General features: G+C 47.7%; 2 protein-coding genes across 2 annotated transcripts in view; both read right to left on the bottom strand.

Annotated features, from left to right (window-relative positions):
• Window positions 1–297: 297 nt before the first annotated feature.
• On the bottom strand, window positions 298–5,680 carry LOC116984963 (histidine ammonia-lyase-like). The gene is made up of 4 exons (XM_033039324.1): window positions 5,663–5,680; window positions 3,507–3,777; window positions 2,763–2,817; window positions 298–340 (listed from the first exon to the last, which is right to left on the bottom strand). Exons 1-4 carry the CDS (start codon window positions 5,678–5,680, stop codon window positions 298–300), a joined length of 387 nt encoding a protein of 128 aa, XP_032895215.1.
• A 2,701-nt stretch (window positions 5,681–8,381) lies between these two features.
• LOC116984964 (histidine ammonia-lyase-like) overlaps window positions 8,382–20,724 on the bottom strand; it is a 304,733-nt gene continuing 292,390 nt past the window's right edge. Inside the window, exons 16-18 of the mRNA XM_033039325.1 lie at window positions 20,241–20,349; window positions 18,169–18,238; window positions 8,382–8,441 (exon numbers count right to left, since the gene is read on the bottom strand). Coding sequence (XP_032895216.1) covers window positions 8,382–8,441; window positions 18,169–18,238; window positions 20,241–20,349 — 239 coding nt within the window. The remainder of the gene's footprint in view (window positions 8,442–18,168; window positions 18,239–20,240; window positions 20,350–20,724) is intronic.

A 20,724-nucleotide genomic window follows, 5' to 3' on the forward strand; every position in this document is an offset into this window, starting at 1 on the left:
TATCAGGCAACTGAACCATCCCATCAATAACCAGAGAGCAGACCTGAACTACTATCTACCTTGGACTACCTTTGATCGGACTTTACCTTGCACTAAATGTTTTCACATTATTCCCTTTATCATGTATCTGTACACTGTAAATGGCTCGATTGTAATCATGTATTGTCTTTCCGCTGACTGGTTAGCATGCCACAAAACGTTTCACTGTACCTATACACGTGACAATAAACTAAACTAAACCCAGTGTGTTTTGAAAAGAGCACTGAAGCAGGAAGGTACAGATAAAGCAAATCACAGCTATGGAGCATTTACCTCATCGGGCTCCCGGTAGATGGAAGACCTGGGTGTGCATCTGGTTAAGGTATTTTCGTTCTGTTGAAGATTTTTGTTTACAGTCCAAAGATCTGCAAATATTGACTCCAGTATAGAACGGTACAAAATCCAGGTGAGCATCTTTCAGATGAGGCCCGCCCACCCCTACTGGGGGGCCCTGGTGGAGGGTGGTACCCCAACCATAAATCACACTGCTCCACTTGGCGACGTGAATGTGAGCACTTGAATGCAGCGCCGTGAGTGGTATTGATATAATTTGATATAATTTAATTGCCACACAACCAAGGTCGGTGGTATTTGGGTTGCCAGCAGCGGTACAATAATAAAGAACACAACCACAATAAAATTTTTACACAAATATCCTCCACAGCATTCATCACTGTGGTGGAAGGCACAGAGCTTGGCCAGTCCTCCTCCATTTTCCCCCGTGGTCGGGACCACCACCCTCCACAGCCGTTGCTGCGGGCGTCCAGATGGTAAGGGACAAAGTCAAAGTCAAGGTGAGTCCAGGATCGGCTCTTCCCAACCAGAGACCGCGGCTTCAGGCTGGTGAAGGCCGCAGGCCGGCGATCAAAGTTTTAAAGTACCTGCCGTGCCGCTGCCGGAAGCACCGCAGTCTGCAGGGCCGGCGGTCGAAGCTCCCCTCCAGGGGAGATGGTGAGTCCATGCCGCACCCGCGGTAGAAGATGGCCGCGGGCCGGCGGTGGAAGCTTCTTCTTCCCCCCGGGTCCTCCACGAGTAATCCCGGGCTGTAGACGCCGCACCAGCTGGAGTTCTGCAGACCGCGGCTTCAGGCTGCCGGCTGCCGCGGGCCAGCGTAACGGAGCGCTCCCCTCCAGCGAGGTCTCACCCGCTCCACGCCGAGAGTCCACGCTGCGCCCGCCGCTGAAGCTCCGGGCGCGTCTCCGGGAAAGTCCGCGCCGATCCTTGCTGTTAGGCCACGGGGGAGGCGACCTGAAAAAATCGCCTCTCCATGGAAGAGGCGGCCGAAACGGTTTCCCCCTCAATCCCCCCCCACACCACCCCCCACACATAACACACAAAGAAACATTAAAAACACACTTTTAAACATACTAAAAAAAATAAAAAAAGTTGGAAAAAAACGGACACGCTGCCGACAGGCTGCTGCCAGTTCGGCGCCCCCTTTCTGTATATTGCTGCCTTGAGACCCGGGTACGGGTTCTGTCTGTGTGGAGTTTATACGTTTTCCCCGTGACCGTCCTGGGTTTCCCCAGGGTGCTCCTGTTTACTCCCACAGTCCAAAGGCGTACATGTTTGTAGGTTGAGTATCTTGGTATCATTACACATCGTCCCTATAGTGTGCGTTAGGTAAGTGTTTGTGCGCGGGGATCACTGTTAGGCATGGACTTGATGGGCTGAAGGGCCTGTTGCCGCGCTGTATTTGAAATCTAAACTAATCACACTGATGACACATTTATAAAGCTGAGATTGGCAGATTTAGGGTTTCAAAGGTGATGGGGAAAAGTTAGGAGAATGTCACTCAATCTCCATTCAGAACCCAGGAAAACAGGGCTGAGAGGGTAAGGTAGATCAGCCATGAATGAATGGAGTAGATGGGCCGAATGGCTTAATTCTGCTCCTAGAACATATGAGCCTGGCCTGTGTTTCCCCAATCTTAGCCACAACCACCAAGCTCCTCCATTCCCCCCACCCCACGACCCCCCAAAGACAGACGTACTCACCCACACTTCTGCCCCATACCCTCTCTCCTGTACACACAGGGACAGTGATTGCCTTGTACCTCATCACACCTCGAGTCTCCCTCTCCCCTCCCTCTGGCTGATGACGTGTCTCGACACAATGGCGCTTTGTGATATTCCACTTGGGCAGCTCACACCCCATGTGGTATGAATATTGACCTCTCTAACTTCAGGTAACCCTTGCTTTCCCTCTCTCCCCATCCCAGTTCTCTGACTAGTTTTACTGTCCTCCTGATTGAATGTTACTTCGTAAGTCTCCCCATTGTGACCTCCCCCTAGTTAACAATCAACCATTCTACATTTCCCTTGACCTCTCGTTGTGTCCCCTTTGATCCCTTACATTGTCCCCTTTGATCTCTCGTTTTCACACCGCAGCCTTCCATATCTCTGTGTCTCCCTCTCCCCTGACTCAGTCTAAAGAAGGGTCTCGAGCCGAAACGTTACCCATGCCTTCTCCCCTGAGATGCTGCCTGACCCGCTGGGTTACAGCAGCATTTCGGGGTCTATCTTCGGCGATGGACTTTAGCCCAGTAAAGCCAGTCAGACAGTCCCTGCCCTGCCCTGCCGCCCGCACTGGACTGGCCCACATCTCACACCGCGACCTCCCACCCACCCTGCCCGTGTCACGGAGCCCAGTCCCCGGACCCCGGGCCAGTGCCCACCCATGGCCGGAGTGTGGCCCCCCGGTCCCCTGCTGCTCAAGGATACCGGTGTTCGGGCATCCACTGGCTGAAGTCCGGGGACACGGCATCATCCTCCAGCACTGGGGGGAGACAAGGTGCAGGTTATAACCATATAACAATTACAGCACGGAAACAGGCCATCTCGGCCCTTCTAGTCCGTGCCGAACACTTACTCTCACCTTGTCCCATCTACCTGCACTCAGACCATAACCCTCCATTCCTTTCCCGTCCATATACCTATCCAATTTATTTTTAAATGATAAAAGCGAACCCGCCTCCACCACTTCCACTGGAAGCTCATTCCACACAGTTACCACTCTCTGAGTAAAGAAGTCCCCCCTCATGTTACCCCTAAACGTTTGTCCCTTAATTCTCAAATCATGTCCTCTTGTTTGAATCTTTCCAACTCTCAATGGAAAAGTCATATCCACGTCAACTCTGTCTATCCCTCTCATCATTTTAAAGACCTCTATCAAGTCCCCCCTGAACCTTCTGCGCTCCAAAGATTAAAGACCTAACTTGTTCAACCTTTCACTGTAACTTAGGTGTTGAAACCCAGGCAACATTCTAGTAAATCTCCTCTGTACTCTCTCTATTTTGTTGACATCCTTCCTATAATTTGGCGACCAGAATTGTACACCATACTCCAGAATTGGCCTCACCAATGCCTTGTACAATTTTAACATTACATCCCAACTTTTATATTCAATGCTCTGATGTATAAAGGCCAGTGGGGGCTGCGGGCGAGGATGGGTCCCTCCTTACTCACCCACTTCCACGAAGTCGTTATTCTCCAGGACCTCTGCCAGGGCGTCGTGAGGGTCGAGCAGCGCCAGCCCCTGGCACCGACGCACAATGAAGGCGGCTTCCTCGCTCAGGCAGCCGTAGCCCGGCTTGTTCTTGGCGTAGCGGCGCAGCGCCTCCCGCCCCAGCCAGTCCACGCTGGCCGCGCCGTCCCTGCTCGGCACCAGCAGCCACTCGTCGCGGACATGCACGTGTAGCGGGACATGGTGCCGCCGCCCGCCAGCCCTCGGCCGCTCCTACCTCTGGCCCCGAGTCCACAGCGGCCCCGTCCACAGACCCACCCCCCAGCCCACAGCGTACAATGTCCACACCCCACCTCCCCCCACACACAACTACTATCCAACCCCCAGCGATGTCCATCCACTGTCCTGCCCCCATCCCACCCACAAACTCTCCCCACCCACCTCCATCACTGCACAGTGCCCACCCTCCCAGACCCACCCGCCAATACTGCCCACTCCCCAAATACGTCCCGACCCCCAACCATGTCCCACCCCAGACCCACCCACAAATAATGCCCTGCCCTGAATAATGTCCAACCTCAGACCGAGCCACTCACCCCCGCTCACTCATAAAGCCATCCCTAAATACTGACTACCCCCCAGACCCACCCACCATCACTGCCCACTCGCAGACACTAGTCCATCCCCAGACCACTGTTCCCAGCCAGACTCACCCCCCCCAAATCCTGTTCCACTCCCCCAGTAATGTCCAACCATAGACCCGTCCCATCAAACAGCTCCTAACTGTGTCCCCTACCAGACCCACCCACCCACCTCTGCTCACCCGCAACCACGGCCCACCCCGAACTAAAGACCCTCCCCCCCCAAATAGTGTCCGCCCTCAGCTCACGCATTTCGGCTGAAGGAATCTAAAGGCAGATTATAATCGAAATGGAGAGAGAATGGAAGTGAATGACGTTCAGAGTTGCAGTGACCAAATCTCAAAAAGCTAGCAGGCAAGTCCAATGTTAGTCATACAGAGTGCAAACAGGCCCTTTTGCCCAACTTGCCCACACCAGCCAACATGTCCCAGCTACACAAGTCCCACCTGCCCACGTTTGGCCCATATCCCTCCAAACCTGTCCTAGCCATGTGCCTGGCTAACTGTTTCTTAAACGTTGGGATAGTCCCAGCCTCAACTACCTCATCCAGCATCTTATTCCATACACCCACCACTCTTTGTGTAAAAGAGTTACCGTCAGATTCCTATTAAATCGTTTCCTCTTCACCTTAAACCTATGTTGATGGAGAGGACGATGTGTCGGGACCATTGGATACAGTAGACAAGGTTGGAGGAGGTGCTGGAGAACCTCTCTCGCCGTTAGGCCCCTGAACGGAGGAAGTGTTGGGGCAGGTGTTGTACCTCTTCTGGTTTAGTTTATTATAGAAATACAGCGCGGAAACAGGCCCTTGGCCCCATGCCAACCAGCGATCCCCATACACTAGCGCTAACCTACACACTAGGGACAATTTACAATTTTTACCAAAGCCAATTAACCGACAAACTCCTACATCTCTCGAGTGTGGAAAGAAAACTGAGAAAACCCTTCTGGTCACAGGGAAAATGTACAAACTCCGTACAGACAGCACCCGTGGTCAGGATCAAACCGGGTGTCTGGTGCTGCACCGCCACCGTGTTTGCAGGGGAAGTGAACGGGGACTGGTGGCGGGAAGAAGGTGAAGGATGTGCGATCTAAGAAGTGGTCCTTGCAGAAAGGGGAAGATGGGGTGGTTGTGTGGTCACCTCCCCACATTCCCACCCACCCAACCATATCCACACTCTTTCTCCATTCACCACATAACGCATGGGCGGAGTAGACTTGATGGGCCGAATGGCCTGATTCCACTACTATGTTTTATGACCTTATGACATAACTACCTCCGCATGATCTCCACCACGCAACTGCATCCACATGGACCTCCCCTGCGTGGATTTAAAGCAGTGGTAAAAAAGGGAGAATCTGATGGTACAATGTACCACTCCCCCTCCCCTCTCATCCCCCGCCCCCGCGGCCTCAACTCCCCCAGCGCAACTGTAACCCAACACTCCCCATCCCTTCAACTAACTCCACAACCTCTTCGCCTCTCCCACCTCCCACCACCCAAGCATCTACTTTACCCTTTCATCCCACTCCATCTTACACACCTCAATATCAACTGCCCAGCGTTCACCACTTGCCCCTCCCAATAGTTTATAAGTGATACGAGCTGAATTAGGCCATTCGACCCATCAAGTCTACTCCGCCATTCAATCATGGCTGATCTATCTTTCCCTCTCAACCCCATTCTCCTGCCTTTCTCTATACCCCCAGCACCCATACTAATCAAGAATCTGTCAATCTCGATAAAGATACCCATTGACGGCCTCCACAGCCTTCTGTGGCAATGAATTCCACAGATTCACCACCCTCTGACTAGAGAAATTCTTCCTCATCTCCTTTCTAAAGGTATGTCCTTTAATTCTGAGGCTATGGCCTCTGGTCCTAGACTCTCCCACGAGTGGAAACATCCTATCCACATTCAATCTATCCAGGCCTTTCACTGTTCGGTAAGTTTCAATGTGGTCTACCCTTCATCCTTCTAAACTCCAGCGAGTACAGGCCCAGTGTCATCAAATGCTCATCATGTTAAGACGATCATTCCCGGGATCATTCTCGTAAACCTCCTCTCGACCCTCACCAATGTCAGCACATCCTTCCTCAGATATGGGGCCCAAAACTGCTCACAATACTCCAAATGCGTTCTGACCAGTGCCTGAATAAGCTTCAGCATTACATCCCTATTTTTATATTATAGAGTCTTAGAGTCTTACAGCACAGAAACAGACCCTTCGGCCCAACCTGCCCCATCTACACTGGTCCCATCTACCTGGCCCATATCACTCTAAACCTGTCCTATTCATATACCTGTCTAAATATTTCAATAGTACCAGCCTCAACTACCTCCTCTGGCAGTTCATTCCATACACCCACCACCCTTTGTGTGAAAAGTTACCCCTTAGGTTCCGAATAAATCTTTCCCCGTTCACCTTAAACCTGTGTCCTCTGGTTCTTGATTCCCTTACTCTGGGCAAGGGACTCTGTGCATCCACCCGATATATTCCTCTCATGATTTTATATACTTCTATAAGATCACCCCTCATCCTCCTGCACTCCAGGGAATAGAGTCCCAGCATGCTCAACCTCCGCCCGTAGCTCAGACCCTCGATTCCTGGCAACATCCTTGTAAAGGATCTACTTTCTATCACCCAAGAGCTTGCTTTGCCCACACAAGCAAAAGCCCAGCCCCTGGACCTTGCAGGACTGTCTGATTGTGGCTGCTTCTCAAATCTGCATTACTGCTCGCCCAATAATTCAAATCAATAAATTTATAGAAAATGCTGGGATTTTAGATTTAGGATTCAATTTGTTCCAATCACATTAAAAATGATCAGTGGTTTGCAACATTGATTCCACGATACATTTCCACCTGTAACATTGACTGAAATGTGTAAAGATTCATGTTTTATTAAGGATTAGCTCAAATAGAACACCAGCGCACAAATAAACAGGCCTTTGCTCACAATGCCTTTTAGGGAATAAAAGGACAATGGCAGAATCAGCGAATAGGGAATCAAATGAGGAGAGCATCTTCACCAGGTCTAAAGATTCCTTCCACCCAGGTGTTCCAAGGTAGTGAGGCTCCAAACGAAGTGCTGGCTGTAACGTGTTGTTGCACACCTGGATCTCCACAAAGTCTTGGATAAAGTGGTCGGAACGGTGGTGCAGCGGTAGAGCTGCTGCCTTACAGCGCCAGAGGCCCGGGTTCGATCCTGACTACGGTGTTGTCTGTACGGAGTTTGTACGTTCTCTCCGTGACCTGCGTGGGTTTTCTCTGGGTGCATCGGTTTGCTCCCACATTCCAAAGACATAAAGGTTTGTAGGCTAATTTGCCGGTAAAAATTGTAAATTGGCCGTAGTGTGTGTAGGATAGTGCTAGCGTACGTAGTGCTCGCTGGTTGGCGCGGACTTGGTGGGATGAAGGGCCCGCTTCCGCACTGTATCTCCAAAACTAAATGTTCAACATGAAAATACAAAGTTGTCAAAAAAACTAAATAAACTGAGCAGAAGAAACTAGATGGATGAGGGAGGGCACCAGAGAGCATTGTTGGACTAGGACCCTTACAGGGGAAAATGTCCCACATCCACCACTGTGGATTGAGAAATGAGATACATGTTGGTCAGAATCAAGGACAAGTGATGCCCAGGTCCTAGTAGATTCTAAGCTGGATCTAGGTTTGGAATTCAGGCGTCCAAATACTTGATTAGTACTGGGTGTCAGGGGTTGTGGGAAGAAGACAGGAGAATTGGGTTAGGAGGGCGAAATAGAGCAGTCATGATTGAATGGCGGAGTAGTCCTGATGGGCTGAATGGTGCACGGTGGCGCAGTGGTAAGCTGCTGCCTTACAACGTCAGAGACCCAGGTTCCATCCTGACTATGGGTGCTGTCTGTATGGCGTTTGTACGTACACCCCGTGACTGTGTGGGTTTTCTCCAGGTGCTCCGGTTTCCTCCCACACTCCAAAGTACAGGTTTGTAGGTTACTTGGCTTCTGGAAATTGTACATTGTCCCTAGTGTGTGTAGGATAGAGATAGTGAGCGGGGATCACTGGTCGGCGCGGACTCGGTGGGCTGAATGGCCTGTTTTCACGGTGTATCTATCTCTAAACTAAACTAAACTATTTCTTCTTTGCTCTGGGGTGGAAGGTCTGCATTCCACCATCATTTTTTAAAGGTTTTAATCACATTTATCTCCCACGCAGCCATGTCTTGTTGAATGAGGATTAACAAGGCTGATGATTATTGTGGGGCGTGAGCTAGTTTGTAGAGTTGCATGTACGGCTGTACAGTTTGCCACACCTGTAAACAGAAAGCACAGTGGATCATAGTTCAAACAACATTGAGAATCACTTGTGAATCACTTTGCTCACTATCTGACTATGGGACAGAGCTGATGGAGTAAAACATTGGTATACGCCGCACCCATAAATTCATGTCTTAGTAGTAGAATTAGACCATTCGGCCCATCGAGTGTACCCCACCATTCAATCATGGCTGATCTATCTTTCACTCTCAACCCCGTTATCACGCCTTCTCCCCATAACCCCTAACACCCGTAATAATCAAGTCATGGGTGTTTAATTGGCAAATACACTAGGAATTGATCAATAACATTCTAACTTGCTGCAGCTTTATAGGTACATTTACTGTTGGTTTGTTTTTATTTGTATGTGTGTATGCATTTGTATACATATGTGTGGGTGCATATGTATATCAGTATATATACTGTATGTACTGTGTGTATATGTGTGTGTGTGTGTGTGTGTGTGTGTGTGTGTGTGTGTGTGTGTGTGTGTGTGTGTGTGTGTGTGTGTGTGTGTGTGTGTGTGTGTGTGTGTGTGTGTGTGTGTGTGTGTGTATCCATATAATTCACTTCCTGTCTGCGTTGTATATTGGTTTTAGAAAAAATCAATATACAACGCTACCCAGTATCACTGTGATTGTTAGCCATCTTACTCACAGTCCTCCCCCACTGAGCCAGCCCCGAGAATTTTTCCTATTGATGAAAAATAAAAAAGTTATGAGTGTTTAAAAAAACTTGAGCTCAGCTGATTGGTCCTCTCGCCTGCCAATCACTGTGATGAAGGTAACGCCCCTTCCGGGGGGGGGGGGCAAGACTATAAAACCACGGATGCCTGGATGTCAGTCAGTCACTCTGCAAGATCGCGAGGGAGAGGCCACAACTGTCATTCTAAGCTGTGAATCAACTGAACTGCTCAAAATAGGACGTACATGATAAATGGTAGGGAATTGAAGAATACAGTTGAACAGAGGGATCTGGGAATAACCGTGCATAGTTCCTTGAAGGTGGAATCTCATATAGATAGGGTGGTAAAGAAAGCTTTTGGGATGCTAGCCTTTATAAATCAGAGCATTGAGTATAGAAGCTGGGATGTAATGTTAAAATTGTACAAGGCATTGATGAGACCAAATCTGGAGTATGGTGTACAATTTTGGTCGCCCAATTATAGGAAGTATGTCAACAAAATAGAGAGAATACAGAGGAGATTTACTAGAATGTTGCCTGGGTTTCAACAACTAAGTTACAGAGATAGGTTGAATAAGTTAGGTCTTTATTCTATCGAGCGCAGAAGGTTAAGGGGGGACTTGATAGAGGTCTTTAAAATGATGAGAGGGATAGACAGAGTTGATGTGATCAAGCTTTTCCCTTTGAGAATAGGGAAGATTCAAACAAGAGGACATGACTTCAGAATTAAGGGACAGAAGTTTAGGGGTAACATGAGGGGGACCTTCTTTACTCAGAGTGTGGTAGCGGTGTGGAATGAGCTTCCAGTGGAAGTGGTGGCGGCAGGTTCGTTGGTATCATTTAAAAATAAATTGGATAGGCATATGGATGAGAAGGGAATGGAGGGTTATGGTATGAGTGCAGGCAGGTGGGACTAAGGGAAAAAAGTTGTTCGGCACGGACTTGTAGGGCCGAGATGGCCTGTTTCCGTGCTGTAATTGTTATATGGTTATATATGGTTACTTGCGATAAATAATTTGTTAGCCCTTAATGACAATGCCATGAGTTGTTTGGCCTGCTGCCCTGCCTGTGCTTGAAAGTGCAATACTTAATTGGAAATGAAATGAAATGAAATGACAATGCCATGAGTTATTTGGCCTGCCGCCCCGCCTGTGCTTGAAACTGCAATGCTTTTTTAGGTCTGACTGTGTTTGGAAGGAATAAGTGCTTTATTAGGTCCGACTGTGTTTAGTCCAAAAGTTCCACTCATTTCATGACTTCTGCTTAGTGGACAAGTCTTGCTGATTGCATAATTTCCTGTGAGTGCAGAGGTCACGCTGGTTGCATAATTTCCGGTAAGTGCAGAGGTCACGCTGATTGCGGAAGTGCCGCTGACTGTGGAAGCCCCACATTGGAGGCCGTGCTCAACCGTGAGAGTAGATTCAAGAGAGTTTACTGTCATGTATATGGTGTGTGTCAGTGTGTGTGTGTGTGTGAATGGTAGTGTGAGTGTGTGAGTGTATGTGTGTGTGTGAGCGTATGTGTGTGTGTGTGTATGTGTGTGTGAGTGTGTGTGTGTGAGTGTGTGTGTGTGTGTATATGTGTGTGTGTGTGTGAGTGTGAGTGTGAGAGTGTGTATGTGTGTATGTGAGTGTGTGTGTGAGTGTATGTATGTGTGAGTGTATGTGTGTGTGTATGTGTGTGTATGAGTGTGTGTGAGTGTATGTGTGTGTGTGAGCGTATGTGTGTGAGTGTGTGAGTGTGTGTGTGTGTGTGTGTGTGTGTGTGTGTGTATATTGGAATTGGTGGAGAGGTGGAATATTGCGTTGGGGGACCAGCCCTCCCACTTAGTCTAGCATACATATATGTATATATACACACTTGTGTGTTTAAGGGGATGGAAATCAGAAATAAAACTAAAGAATGCTGAAAATACTCGACAGATCAGACGGCATCCACATAGAAGGAAGCAGAATGAACATTTCAGGTCAATGACCGATCATTTGACCATTTACAGCATATTATATGTTGATTATTAATGAGCAGAGAATCAATTTTGCTAATATTGACGGAGGAAAAATCGCTGACCATAGCCCTAGGGAGAACTCCACATGTTGTTTTTAGTTAGGACACAAGGTCATTAATGCCCACCAAGCGATCAAGTAGAGTCACCACTTCACATCTTTTCCTGAAGGCACGACTCCCAACAGAGCAGCATGATCTCAGTAGAAACATAGAAAATAGGTGCAGGAGTGCCCTTCGAGCCTGCACCACCATTCAATATGATCATGGCTGATCATCCAACTCAGTATCCCGTACCTGCCTTCTCTCCATACTCTCTGATCCCTTTAGCCACAAGGACCACATCTAACTCCCTCTTAAATATAGCCAATGAACTGGCCTCAACTACCTTCTGTGGCAGAGAATTCCAGAGATTCACCACTCTGTGTGTGAACATTTATTTCCCCATCTCGGTCCTAAAGGAATTCCCCCTTATCCTTAAACTGTGACCACTTGTTCTGGACTTCCCCAACATTGGAAACAATCTTCCTGCATCTAGCCTGTCCAACTCCTTAAGAATTTTGTAAGTTTCTATAAGATCCCCCCTCAATCTTCTAAATTCTAGCGAGTACAAGCCCGATCTATCCAGTCTTTCTTCATATGAAAGTCCTTACATCCCAGGAATCAGTCTGGTGAACCTCCTCTGTACTCCCGCTATGGCAAGAATGTCCTTCCTCAGATTTGGAGATCAAAACTGTACGCAATACTCCAGGTGTGGTCTCACCAAAACCCTGTACAACTGCAGTAGAACCTCCCTGCTCCTATACACAAATCATTTTGCTATGAATGCTAACATACCATTTGCTTTCTTCACTGCCTGCTGCACCTGCATGCCTACTTTCAATGACTGGTGTACCATGACACCCAGGTCTCGTTGCATCTCCCCTTTTCCTAATTGGCCACCATTCAGATAATAGTCTACTCTCCTGTTTTTGTCACCAAAGTGGATAACCTCACATTTATCCACATTATACTGCATCTGACATGCATTTGCCCACTCACCCAGCCTATCCAAGCCACCTTGCAGCCTCCTAGCGTCCTCCTCACACCTAACACTGCCCCCCAGCTTCGTATCATCCGCAAACTTGGAGATGTTGCATTCAATTCCCTCGTCCAAGTCATTAATATATATTGTAAATAGCTGGGGTCCCAGCACTGAGCCTTGCGGTGCCCCACTAGTCACAGCCTGCCATTCTGAAAAGGACCCGTTTACTCCTACCCTTTGCTTCCTGTCTGCCAGCCAGTTCTCTATCCACATCAATACTGAACCCCCAATACCGTGTGCTTTAAGTTAGTATACTAATCTCTTATGTGGGATCTTGTCGAAAGCCTTCTGAAAGTCCAGGTATAACACATCCACTGGTTCTCCCTCATCCACTCTACTAGTTACATCTCGAAAAATTCTATAATATTCGTCAGACATGATTTACCTTTCGTAAATCCATGCTGACTTTGTCCAATGATTTCACCACTTTCCAAATGTGTTGCTATCCCATCTTTAATAACTGACTCTAGCAATTTCCCCACTACCGATGTTAGACTAACTGGTCTGTAATTCCCTGCTTTCTCTCTCCCTCCTTTTTTAAAAAGTGGGGTTACATTAGCTACCCTCCAATCCTCAGGAACTACTACAGAATCTGAAAAATTATCACTAATGCATCCACTATTTCTAGGGCTACTTCCTTCAGTACTCTGGGATGCAGCCTATCTGGCCCTGGGGATTTATCGGCCTTTAATCCATTCAAATTACCCAACACCACTTCCCGGCTAACCTGGATTTCATTCAGTTGATCCATCTTATTTGACCACCGGTCCCCTCCTATTTCCAGCAGATTATTTATGTCTTCCTTAGTGAAGACAGAACCAAAGTAGTTATTCAATTGGTCTGCCATGTCCTTGTTCCCCATGATCAATTCATCTGTTTCTGACTGCAAAGGACCTACATTATTTTAAACTAATCTTTTTCTCATCACATATCTATATAAACTTTTGCAGTAAGTTTTTATGTTCCCTGCCAGTTTTCTTTCATAACCTATTTTCCCTTTCCTAATTAAGCCCTTTGTCCTCCTCTGCTGGACTCTGAATTTCACCCAGTCCTCTGGTAGGCTGTTTTTTTCTGGCTAAATTGTATGCATCATCTTTTGTTTTCATACTATCCCTGATTTCCCCTGTTATCCACAGATGCACTACCTTCCCTGATTTATTCTTTTGCCAAACAATTTTTGTAGTTCATCCATGCAGTCTTTAAATGCCTTCCATTGCACATCCACCGTCAACCCTTTAAGAATCAATTGCCAGTCAATCTTGGCCAATTCACGTCTCATACCCTCAAAGTTACCTTTCTTTAAGTTCAGGACCCTTGTTTTTGAATTAACTATGTCACTCTCCATCCTAAACTCAACCATATTATGGTCACTCTTGCCCAAGGGGCTATGCACAACAAGACTGCTAACTAACCCTTCCTCATTACTCAATACCCAGTCTAGAATAGCCTGCTCTCTCGTTGATTCCTCTACATGTTGGTTTAGAAAACTATCCATTCCAAGAAATCCTCTTCCTCAGCACCCCTGCCAATTTGATTCACCCAATCTATATGTAGATTGAAGTCACCCATTATAACTGTTTTACCTTTGTTGCACGCATTTCTAATTTCCTGTTTGATGCCATCCCCAACTCCACTACTACTGTTAGGTGGCCTGTACACAACTCCCACTAGCGTTTTCTGACCCTTAGTGTTTCGCAGCTCTACCCATATCGATTCCACGTCCTCCAAGCTAATGTCCTTCCTTTCTATTGCATTAATCTGCTCTCTAACCAGCAACGCTACCCCACCTCCTTTCCCTTTCTGTCTATCCCTCCTGAATATTGAATATCCCTGGATGTTCAGCTCCCAGCCTTGGTCACCCTGGAGCCATGTCTTCGTGATCCCAACTATATGATAGTCGTTAATAGCTATCTGCACCTTCAACATCCACCTTATTACGAATGCTCCTTGCATTAAGATACAAAGCCTTCAGGCTTGTTTTTACAACACTTTTACTCCTTATACAATTATGTTGAAAAGTGGCCCTTTTTGATTTTTGCCCTGGATTTGTCTGCCTGCCACTTTTACTTTTCACCTTGCTACCTATTGCTTCTACCCTCATTTTACACCCTCTGTCTCTACTCACACATTTAAGAAACCCACCCCCTCTTATTCTCTGTTTATTATCTTTTTCTTCTTTCTCCCCTACATGTTGGGTGTGAGTGCTTCCCTTCTCTGCCTCCGGCCTCACACACTGTCTACTAGCTTTCTCTATTTGAGTCCCTCCCCCCAACCGTTCTAGTTTAAAGTCTTCCCAATAGCCTTTGCAAATCTCCCTGCCAGGATATTGGTTCCCCTCGGGTTCAAGTGCAACCCGTCCTTTTTATACAGGTCACACCTTCCCCAAAAGAGGTTCCAATGATCCAGAAACTTGAATCCCTGCCCTCTGCACCAGTCCCTTAGCCACGCATTTATCCTCCACCTCGCTCCATTCCTACTCTCACTGTCGCGTGGTACCACATGGAAGGTCAGCCTAGCTTGTGGAACTAGACTACAGGAAGTAAAGTCTGCAGATGCTGATTTACACTGACGATAGACACAAAGTGCTGGAGTAACTCGGCGGGTCAGGCAGCATCTCTGGAGAAAAGGAACAGGTGACGTTTCAGGTTGAGACCCTTCTTCAGACCCTTCTCCAGTCTGAAGAAGGGTCGCAACCCAAAACGTCACCTATTCCTTTTCTCCAGTGATGCTACGTGACCCACTGAGTTACTCCAGCACTTTGTGTAAATAGAATGGGAAGACGGGTTGCGTCTCAGATGCTAAAGTGGACCCTTTGGGTCTTAACCACATATTGCAGTGAGATACCACACTGACCACTCAAATGCACAGAAGGAACTCTAAAATGGATGTGTCGCATCCTGGCCACTCCCTCTTCTCCACTCTCCTATCAGGCAAAAGTTGTAGAAGTGTGAAACGCACACCTCCAGATTCAGGGACAGTTTCTTCCCAGCTGTTATCAGGCAACTGAATCATCCCACCACAACCAGAGAATAGCGATGTTACAATACTTACCTTCAGTGGCACTGCAGTTCTGCCACTGTCCGTGCGCGAGACTTTGGCACCTTCGAGGGGGGGGCGGGATTAAAATGCTGTTTTCTCCTGCCTGTCGGAGGCGAACTTCCTCAGGCTGTTAAGCTGCTGCAGAAAAATCGTTCCGACTTCCGTTCTCTGAAGTTTTTTATTTAAATCACAGGACAATTTAATTGCTGGAGTAAAATAAAAAGCTACTTCTAACACCGTCAACGCCTACAACGAGACGGGTCTCACGTAGTGGACAAAACAAAATGTAAGTCGTCTATTTTACATATAAGCATGCTTCTTAGGTTGACTTTAATCAAAATTTCCTTGGCGGAAATTTGATTTTGGCCCCATATGAACCAGCAGTGTTTTTCCTGCCGATATGGGGTTCAAATTCACCACAAATGCAACGTTCCAATCGATCGCGTTCCACAAAACCCCACTCGCAAGATGATTAAAATGGCCATTAATTTACGGGAATTAAACATTAAATTCCTTCCATTTGGCCTATAAATTAATGACAATGAGATTTAAAAATCATGTTATATTGTGAATTGTTGTGTGAATGTTATTCGGACACTTAGGCTATTTAAAAATGTTAACCTTTTCTTAAGAAAAGGATAGTAATTGGATTTTGTAATTAGCTACAATTAGGTTAACTAATTATATGCTTTAATTTCAGGTCATCCAAGTCAGATTGTTTCATATTTGTTTCTGAATGCTTCAACCTATAATAACTGAAAATGTCATTCAGTTCTCTTAATTTTTAAGAATGTTATGGGCTTTTGACTGTCCTCGATCACAGCTTTTAAGTTAAGTCAATGGAAAAGCAATAGGGAACAAGATGTTAATTTCAGAGTATGAAAATGGCCATAACTTTTTTAATACTGAAGATATGAAAGTGAATTAGGTGTCAAATTAAACTTATTTTTATGCTTTATCTGATGGGAAAAATGGCAGACTTGATTTTTAAAATCTCAAAATTTTGTAACATTGCTACAGAGAACAGTGCTGAACTACTATCTACACTGTTGTTGACCCTCAGACCATCCTTGATCTGACTTTGCTGGCTTTACCTTGCACTAAACGTTATTCCCTCATCATGTACAGCAGGGGTCGGCAACCTTGTTCTGCCAAGAGGCCAGGGCGCATGTCTGTGAGCGGATGGCGGGCCCCATCTATCACGTGTACACATAGATCCCGCCCCCATCCCGCCCCGGATGGCAGGCATCAAATCACGTGTTCACATAGATCCCGCCCCTTTGAGGACGCCACCCGGAGCACTGGCCCCTAGTTACGGTCGCTCACGAACACGGCGCATCTACGGACCATTGCCTTGGCTCTGTCCTGAAGGCGGTGACTCAAATACTCACACTGACTCATCTCCGGTCTATTGACAACCCCGATCCCGACAGTGAAGCCCAGACACAGAAGTTGCGCATCCGTGCCGGCGGCTTTGCGCAGGATGCGGTACAGCCAGAACTCGGCACTCGGCCGCGCTCGCCGTTGGTCGGCGGCTCCGCCATTGTTGCCGCCAGCGCAGGCTTCCTTGCATCGTTGCGTCACCACGCCTGGGCGCCGTGGCCTCGGTCCCGGGAGGTAGTGGAGATGACGGAAGTCCGCGGGCCGCAGGCCGGATGATTTTAGGTGATGGGCCGCATTCAGCCCGGGGGCCGTAGGTTGCCGACCCCTAATGTACAGCAGCTATACACTGTAAATGGCTCGATTGTAATCATGTATTGTCTTTCTGTCACAGACTGCCCTCTCCGCATTCTCATCCACTTCACCTCCCAGTACTTTTCCACCGGTCCCTCCTTCTCCTCACCTGCCTGCCTGCCACTCCCCTCTCATCAGCCCAACTCTCCTCACCTGTTGCACTCAGTTGCCTCTGATCACCAATTAACCCGGTATATAGACTCTCCTCACCGTTCACACAGTGCTAGATTGTTCTCAGCATTCATGCAAGACTCTCCAGCGATTTCCCGACTTCCTGCCTGGCTTTGACTCTCCTTTCGTCTGTCCCTCGCTGGTTTGTTTGCATCGTGTGTTGGATCTCCTGGTTACCGGACCTTCCGCTACCCCGACTACGTCTCCTGCCTGCTCCTCTTCGGAACCCTCGCTCAATCCTGAGCCTCTGTGTGAGTACGGTGTACCCATTCCTGTGTTACTACTCTGTGTTACAGTATCGTAATAAAGTTCATTACCAACTATACCTGCCTGATTCTGTGCTGCTATTGGGTCCAAGCTATACCCGTTACACTTTCTGCTGACTGGATCGCACGCAACAAAAGCTTTTCACTGCACCTCGGTACACGTAACAATAAACTAAACTGAACTGAACTGATCTTCCGTTATCCTTGGTTTCAAAGTTGCTGCTCAGATGCAAGGATACATTGCAATTGCACAGTTGGATACAAAACTCAACCTCCTTCTCAGAGTGTCAGGGGTTATGGATCGAAGACAGGAGAATGGGGTTGAGCGGGAAAGATAGATCAGCCATCATTGAATGACGGATTGATTGGGCAAAATGGCCTAATTCTGCTCCTGGAACATATTAACATGAACCATTTGCCACTTAGAGTCACACAACTTGGACACAAACACTTTAGCTCAACTTGCCCACACCAACCAACATGTCCCAGCTACACTAGTCCCACCTGCCTGCATTTGACCCATATTCCTCAAAACCTGTCCTATCCATGTACGTGTCTAATTGTTTATTAAACGTTGCAATAGTCCCTGCCTCAACTACCTCCTCAGGCAGCTCGTTCCATACACCCACCACCCACTTCATTGAGTTTAGATCTGGGCAGCATTTGGAAATGTCCCTCTACATTTAAACATAGCAGCTGAGAGATCTGCAGAACCCTGAGCTGCCTGGAGTGGTGATAACTTGCCTGCTCTTCGGTCAGCAGCTTCTGGACGATCGCAATGTCTGGAGCCATGAATCGATCTTTAACCAAGGGCCTGCAAAAGGGAAAGCGTCAAAGTAGGAAAGATGGCAACACACCAGTGGAAGTGTAGCCACTCATTACAGACTGTCCCAATGCTACGAACAGCTGACTTATGGACAAATGTACATTCCATCGAGCTGCCATATTATTATTAAATCCAAAGCTCCAATGTCTCTCACTCTCCCTCTCTCCCCCTCCCCCCCCCCTCCCCTCTCTCTCTCCCCCTCTCCCCCCCTCTCTTCCTCTCTTCCTCTCCCCCTCTCCCCCTCTCTCTCCCTCTCTCTCATAGAAACTAGGTGCAGGAGTAGGCCATTTGGCCCTTCGAGCCAGCACCGCCATTCAATATGATCATTGCTGGTCGTCGGAAATCAGTACCCCGTTCCGGCTTTTTCCCCATATCCCTTGAATCCCTTAGCCCCAGGAGCTAATCTAACTCTCTCTTGAAAACATCCAGTGAATTGGCCTCCACTGCCTACTGTGCAAAGAATTCCACAGATTCACAACTCTCTGGGTGAAGAAGTTTTTCCTCATCTCAGTGCTAAATGGCCTACCCATTATTCTTAAACTGTGGCTCCTGGTCTTGGACTCCCCCAACATCGAGAATGTTTTTCCTGCATCTACCCTGACCAATCCTCTATGTTTTTTATAAGATCTCCTCTCATCCAAAATTCCAGTGAATATGAGCCCAGTTGATCCGTTCTTTCATCATACATCAGTCCCGCCATCCTGGGAATTAACCCGGTGAACCTACCCTGCACTCCGTCAATAGCAAGAATGTCCTTCCTCAATTTAGGAGACGTGATGAAACTTACAGAATAGTGAAGGCCTGGATAGAGTGGATGTGGAGAGGATGTTTCCACTAGTGGGAGAGTCTAGGACCAGAGGTCATATCCTCAGCATTAAAGGATGTTCCTTTAGAAAGGAGATGAGGAGGAATCTCTTTAGACAGAGGGTGGTGAATCTGTGGAATTCTTTGCCACATAAGGCTGTGGAGGCCGTCTATGGATATTTTTAAGGGGCAGGTTGACAGAATCTTGATTAGTACGGGTGACCGGGGTTATTGGGAGAAGGGAGAATGGGGTTGAGAAGGAAAGATAGATCAGCCATGATTGAATGGCGAGGTAGGCTTGATGGGCCGAATGGCCTAATGCTACTCCTATAACGTGAACTTCCAGTTGATTTAATTTAAGGAATAGATGTACAAAAGGGGATTGGATCAATCATCTTCATATCATTAAAAACATCAGCAATAGTTGCTTTTGAGGTGATGGATTCAAATGGAGCAGAGATGGGAATGGGGCTCACACCTATGGAGGTAGACAGAGTACAAGCTTCTCAGAGGGAGGTGGTTTGGGAGGTAGTGTGGAGGGATGCTCTCCTTAATGAAGATTAACGTGACTGAAGCATTGATGTTCGTCATTACAACTTGAGCCGAATGACAATAGACAATAGGTGCAGTAGTAGGCCATTCGGCCCTTCGAGCCAGTATCGCCTTTCAATGTGATTTTGCCATTCGATGCAAATTTGCATACGACACAAAGCTGGGTGGCAGTGTGAACTGTGAGGAGGATGCAATGAGAATGCAGGGTGACTTGGACAGGTTGGGGGAGTGGGCAGATGCATGGCAGATAAAGTTTAACGCGGATAAATGTGAGGTTATCCACTTTGGTAGCAAAAACAGTAAGGCAGATTACTATCTAAATGGCTCTTAAAAATAGCAGTCAGAGGATATGGGGAGAAGGCAGGAACGGGGTACTGATTGGGGATGATCAGCCATGATCACATTGAACCCCAATCAGTACCCCGTTCCTGCCTTCTCCCCATATCCCCTGACTCCGCTATCTTTAAGAGTCCTATCTAGCTCTCTCTTGAAAGCATTCAGAGAACCTGCCTCCACCGCCCTCTGAGGCAGAGAATTCCTCAGACTCACAACTCTCTGTGTGAAAAAGTTTTTCCTCATCTCCGTTCTAAATGGCTTAGCCCTGATTTTTCTATGTTCTAATGTTCTAACTTACTTCACCAGTGAGCGGACGATTTGGTGGACTCTCTCCAAAGGTTGTGTTGTACGTAGGGGACGGACAAACTCAAGACCTTGGGAGGCGGCGAGGAGTTCGATAGCAAGCACTGCAAGAAAAGATTTCCCACATGAACCTGATCTGACGTATAGGAATTGAACTGCAGATGCTGGTTTACACCGAAGATGGACACAAAATGCTAGAGGAACTCTTCAGACTGAAGAAGGAAGGATCTTGACCCATTCCTTCTCCCCAGAGCTGCTGCCTGTCCCGTTAAATTAAGGGCCTGTCCCACCAGCATGAGGTGTACGGCCTTGCGGGGCCGGTCCCACTTCCAACCGCGGAGCCGTCTGGAGTTGTGCAGGGCTGTTCCCGACATCATACTCACCAATCAGCTGGGCAGGAGGCGGGCCGACTGGATTTGGACGTCGCTCTGCGTCGGGCGGTTACGTCATCACGCAAAGGCACGCTGGGCGGTGACGTC

This window comes from Amblyraja radiata, chromosome 21, assembly GCF_010909765.2.
Source record: "Amblyraja radiata isolate CabotCenter1 chromosome 21, sAmbRad1.1.pri, whole genome shotgun sequence".
Taxonomy (NCBI): Eukaryota; Metazoa; Chordata; class Chondrichthyes; order Rajiformes; family Rajidae; genus Amblyraja; species Amblyraja radiata.

Excerpts from the sequence above, each read along its gene's own strand:
- LOC116984963 (XM_033039324.1), bottom strand. Across the intron at positions 2,818-3,506 it reads TAACGACTTCGTGGAAGTGG|TGCTGGAGGATGATGCCGTG; the intron begins GTGAGTAAGGAG and ends GTCTCCCCCCAG. Across the intron at positions 341-2,762 it reads CAGTGGATGCCCGAACACCG|GTCTTCCATCTACCGGGAGC; the intron begins GTATCCTTGAGC and ends ATGCACACCCAG.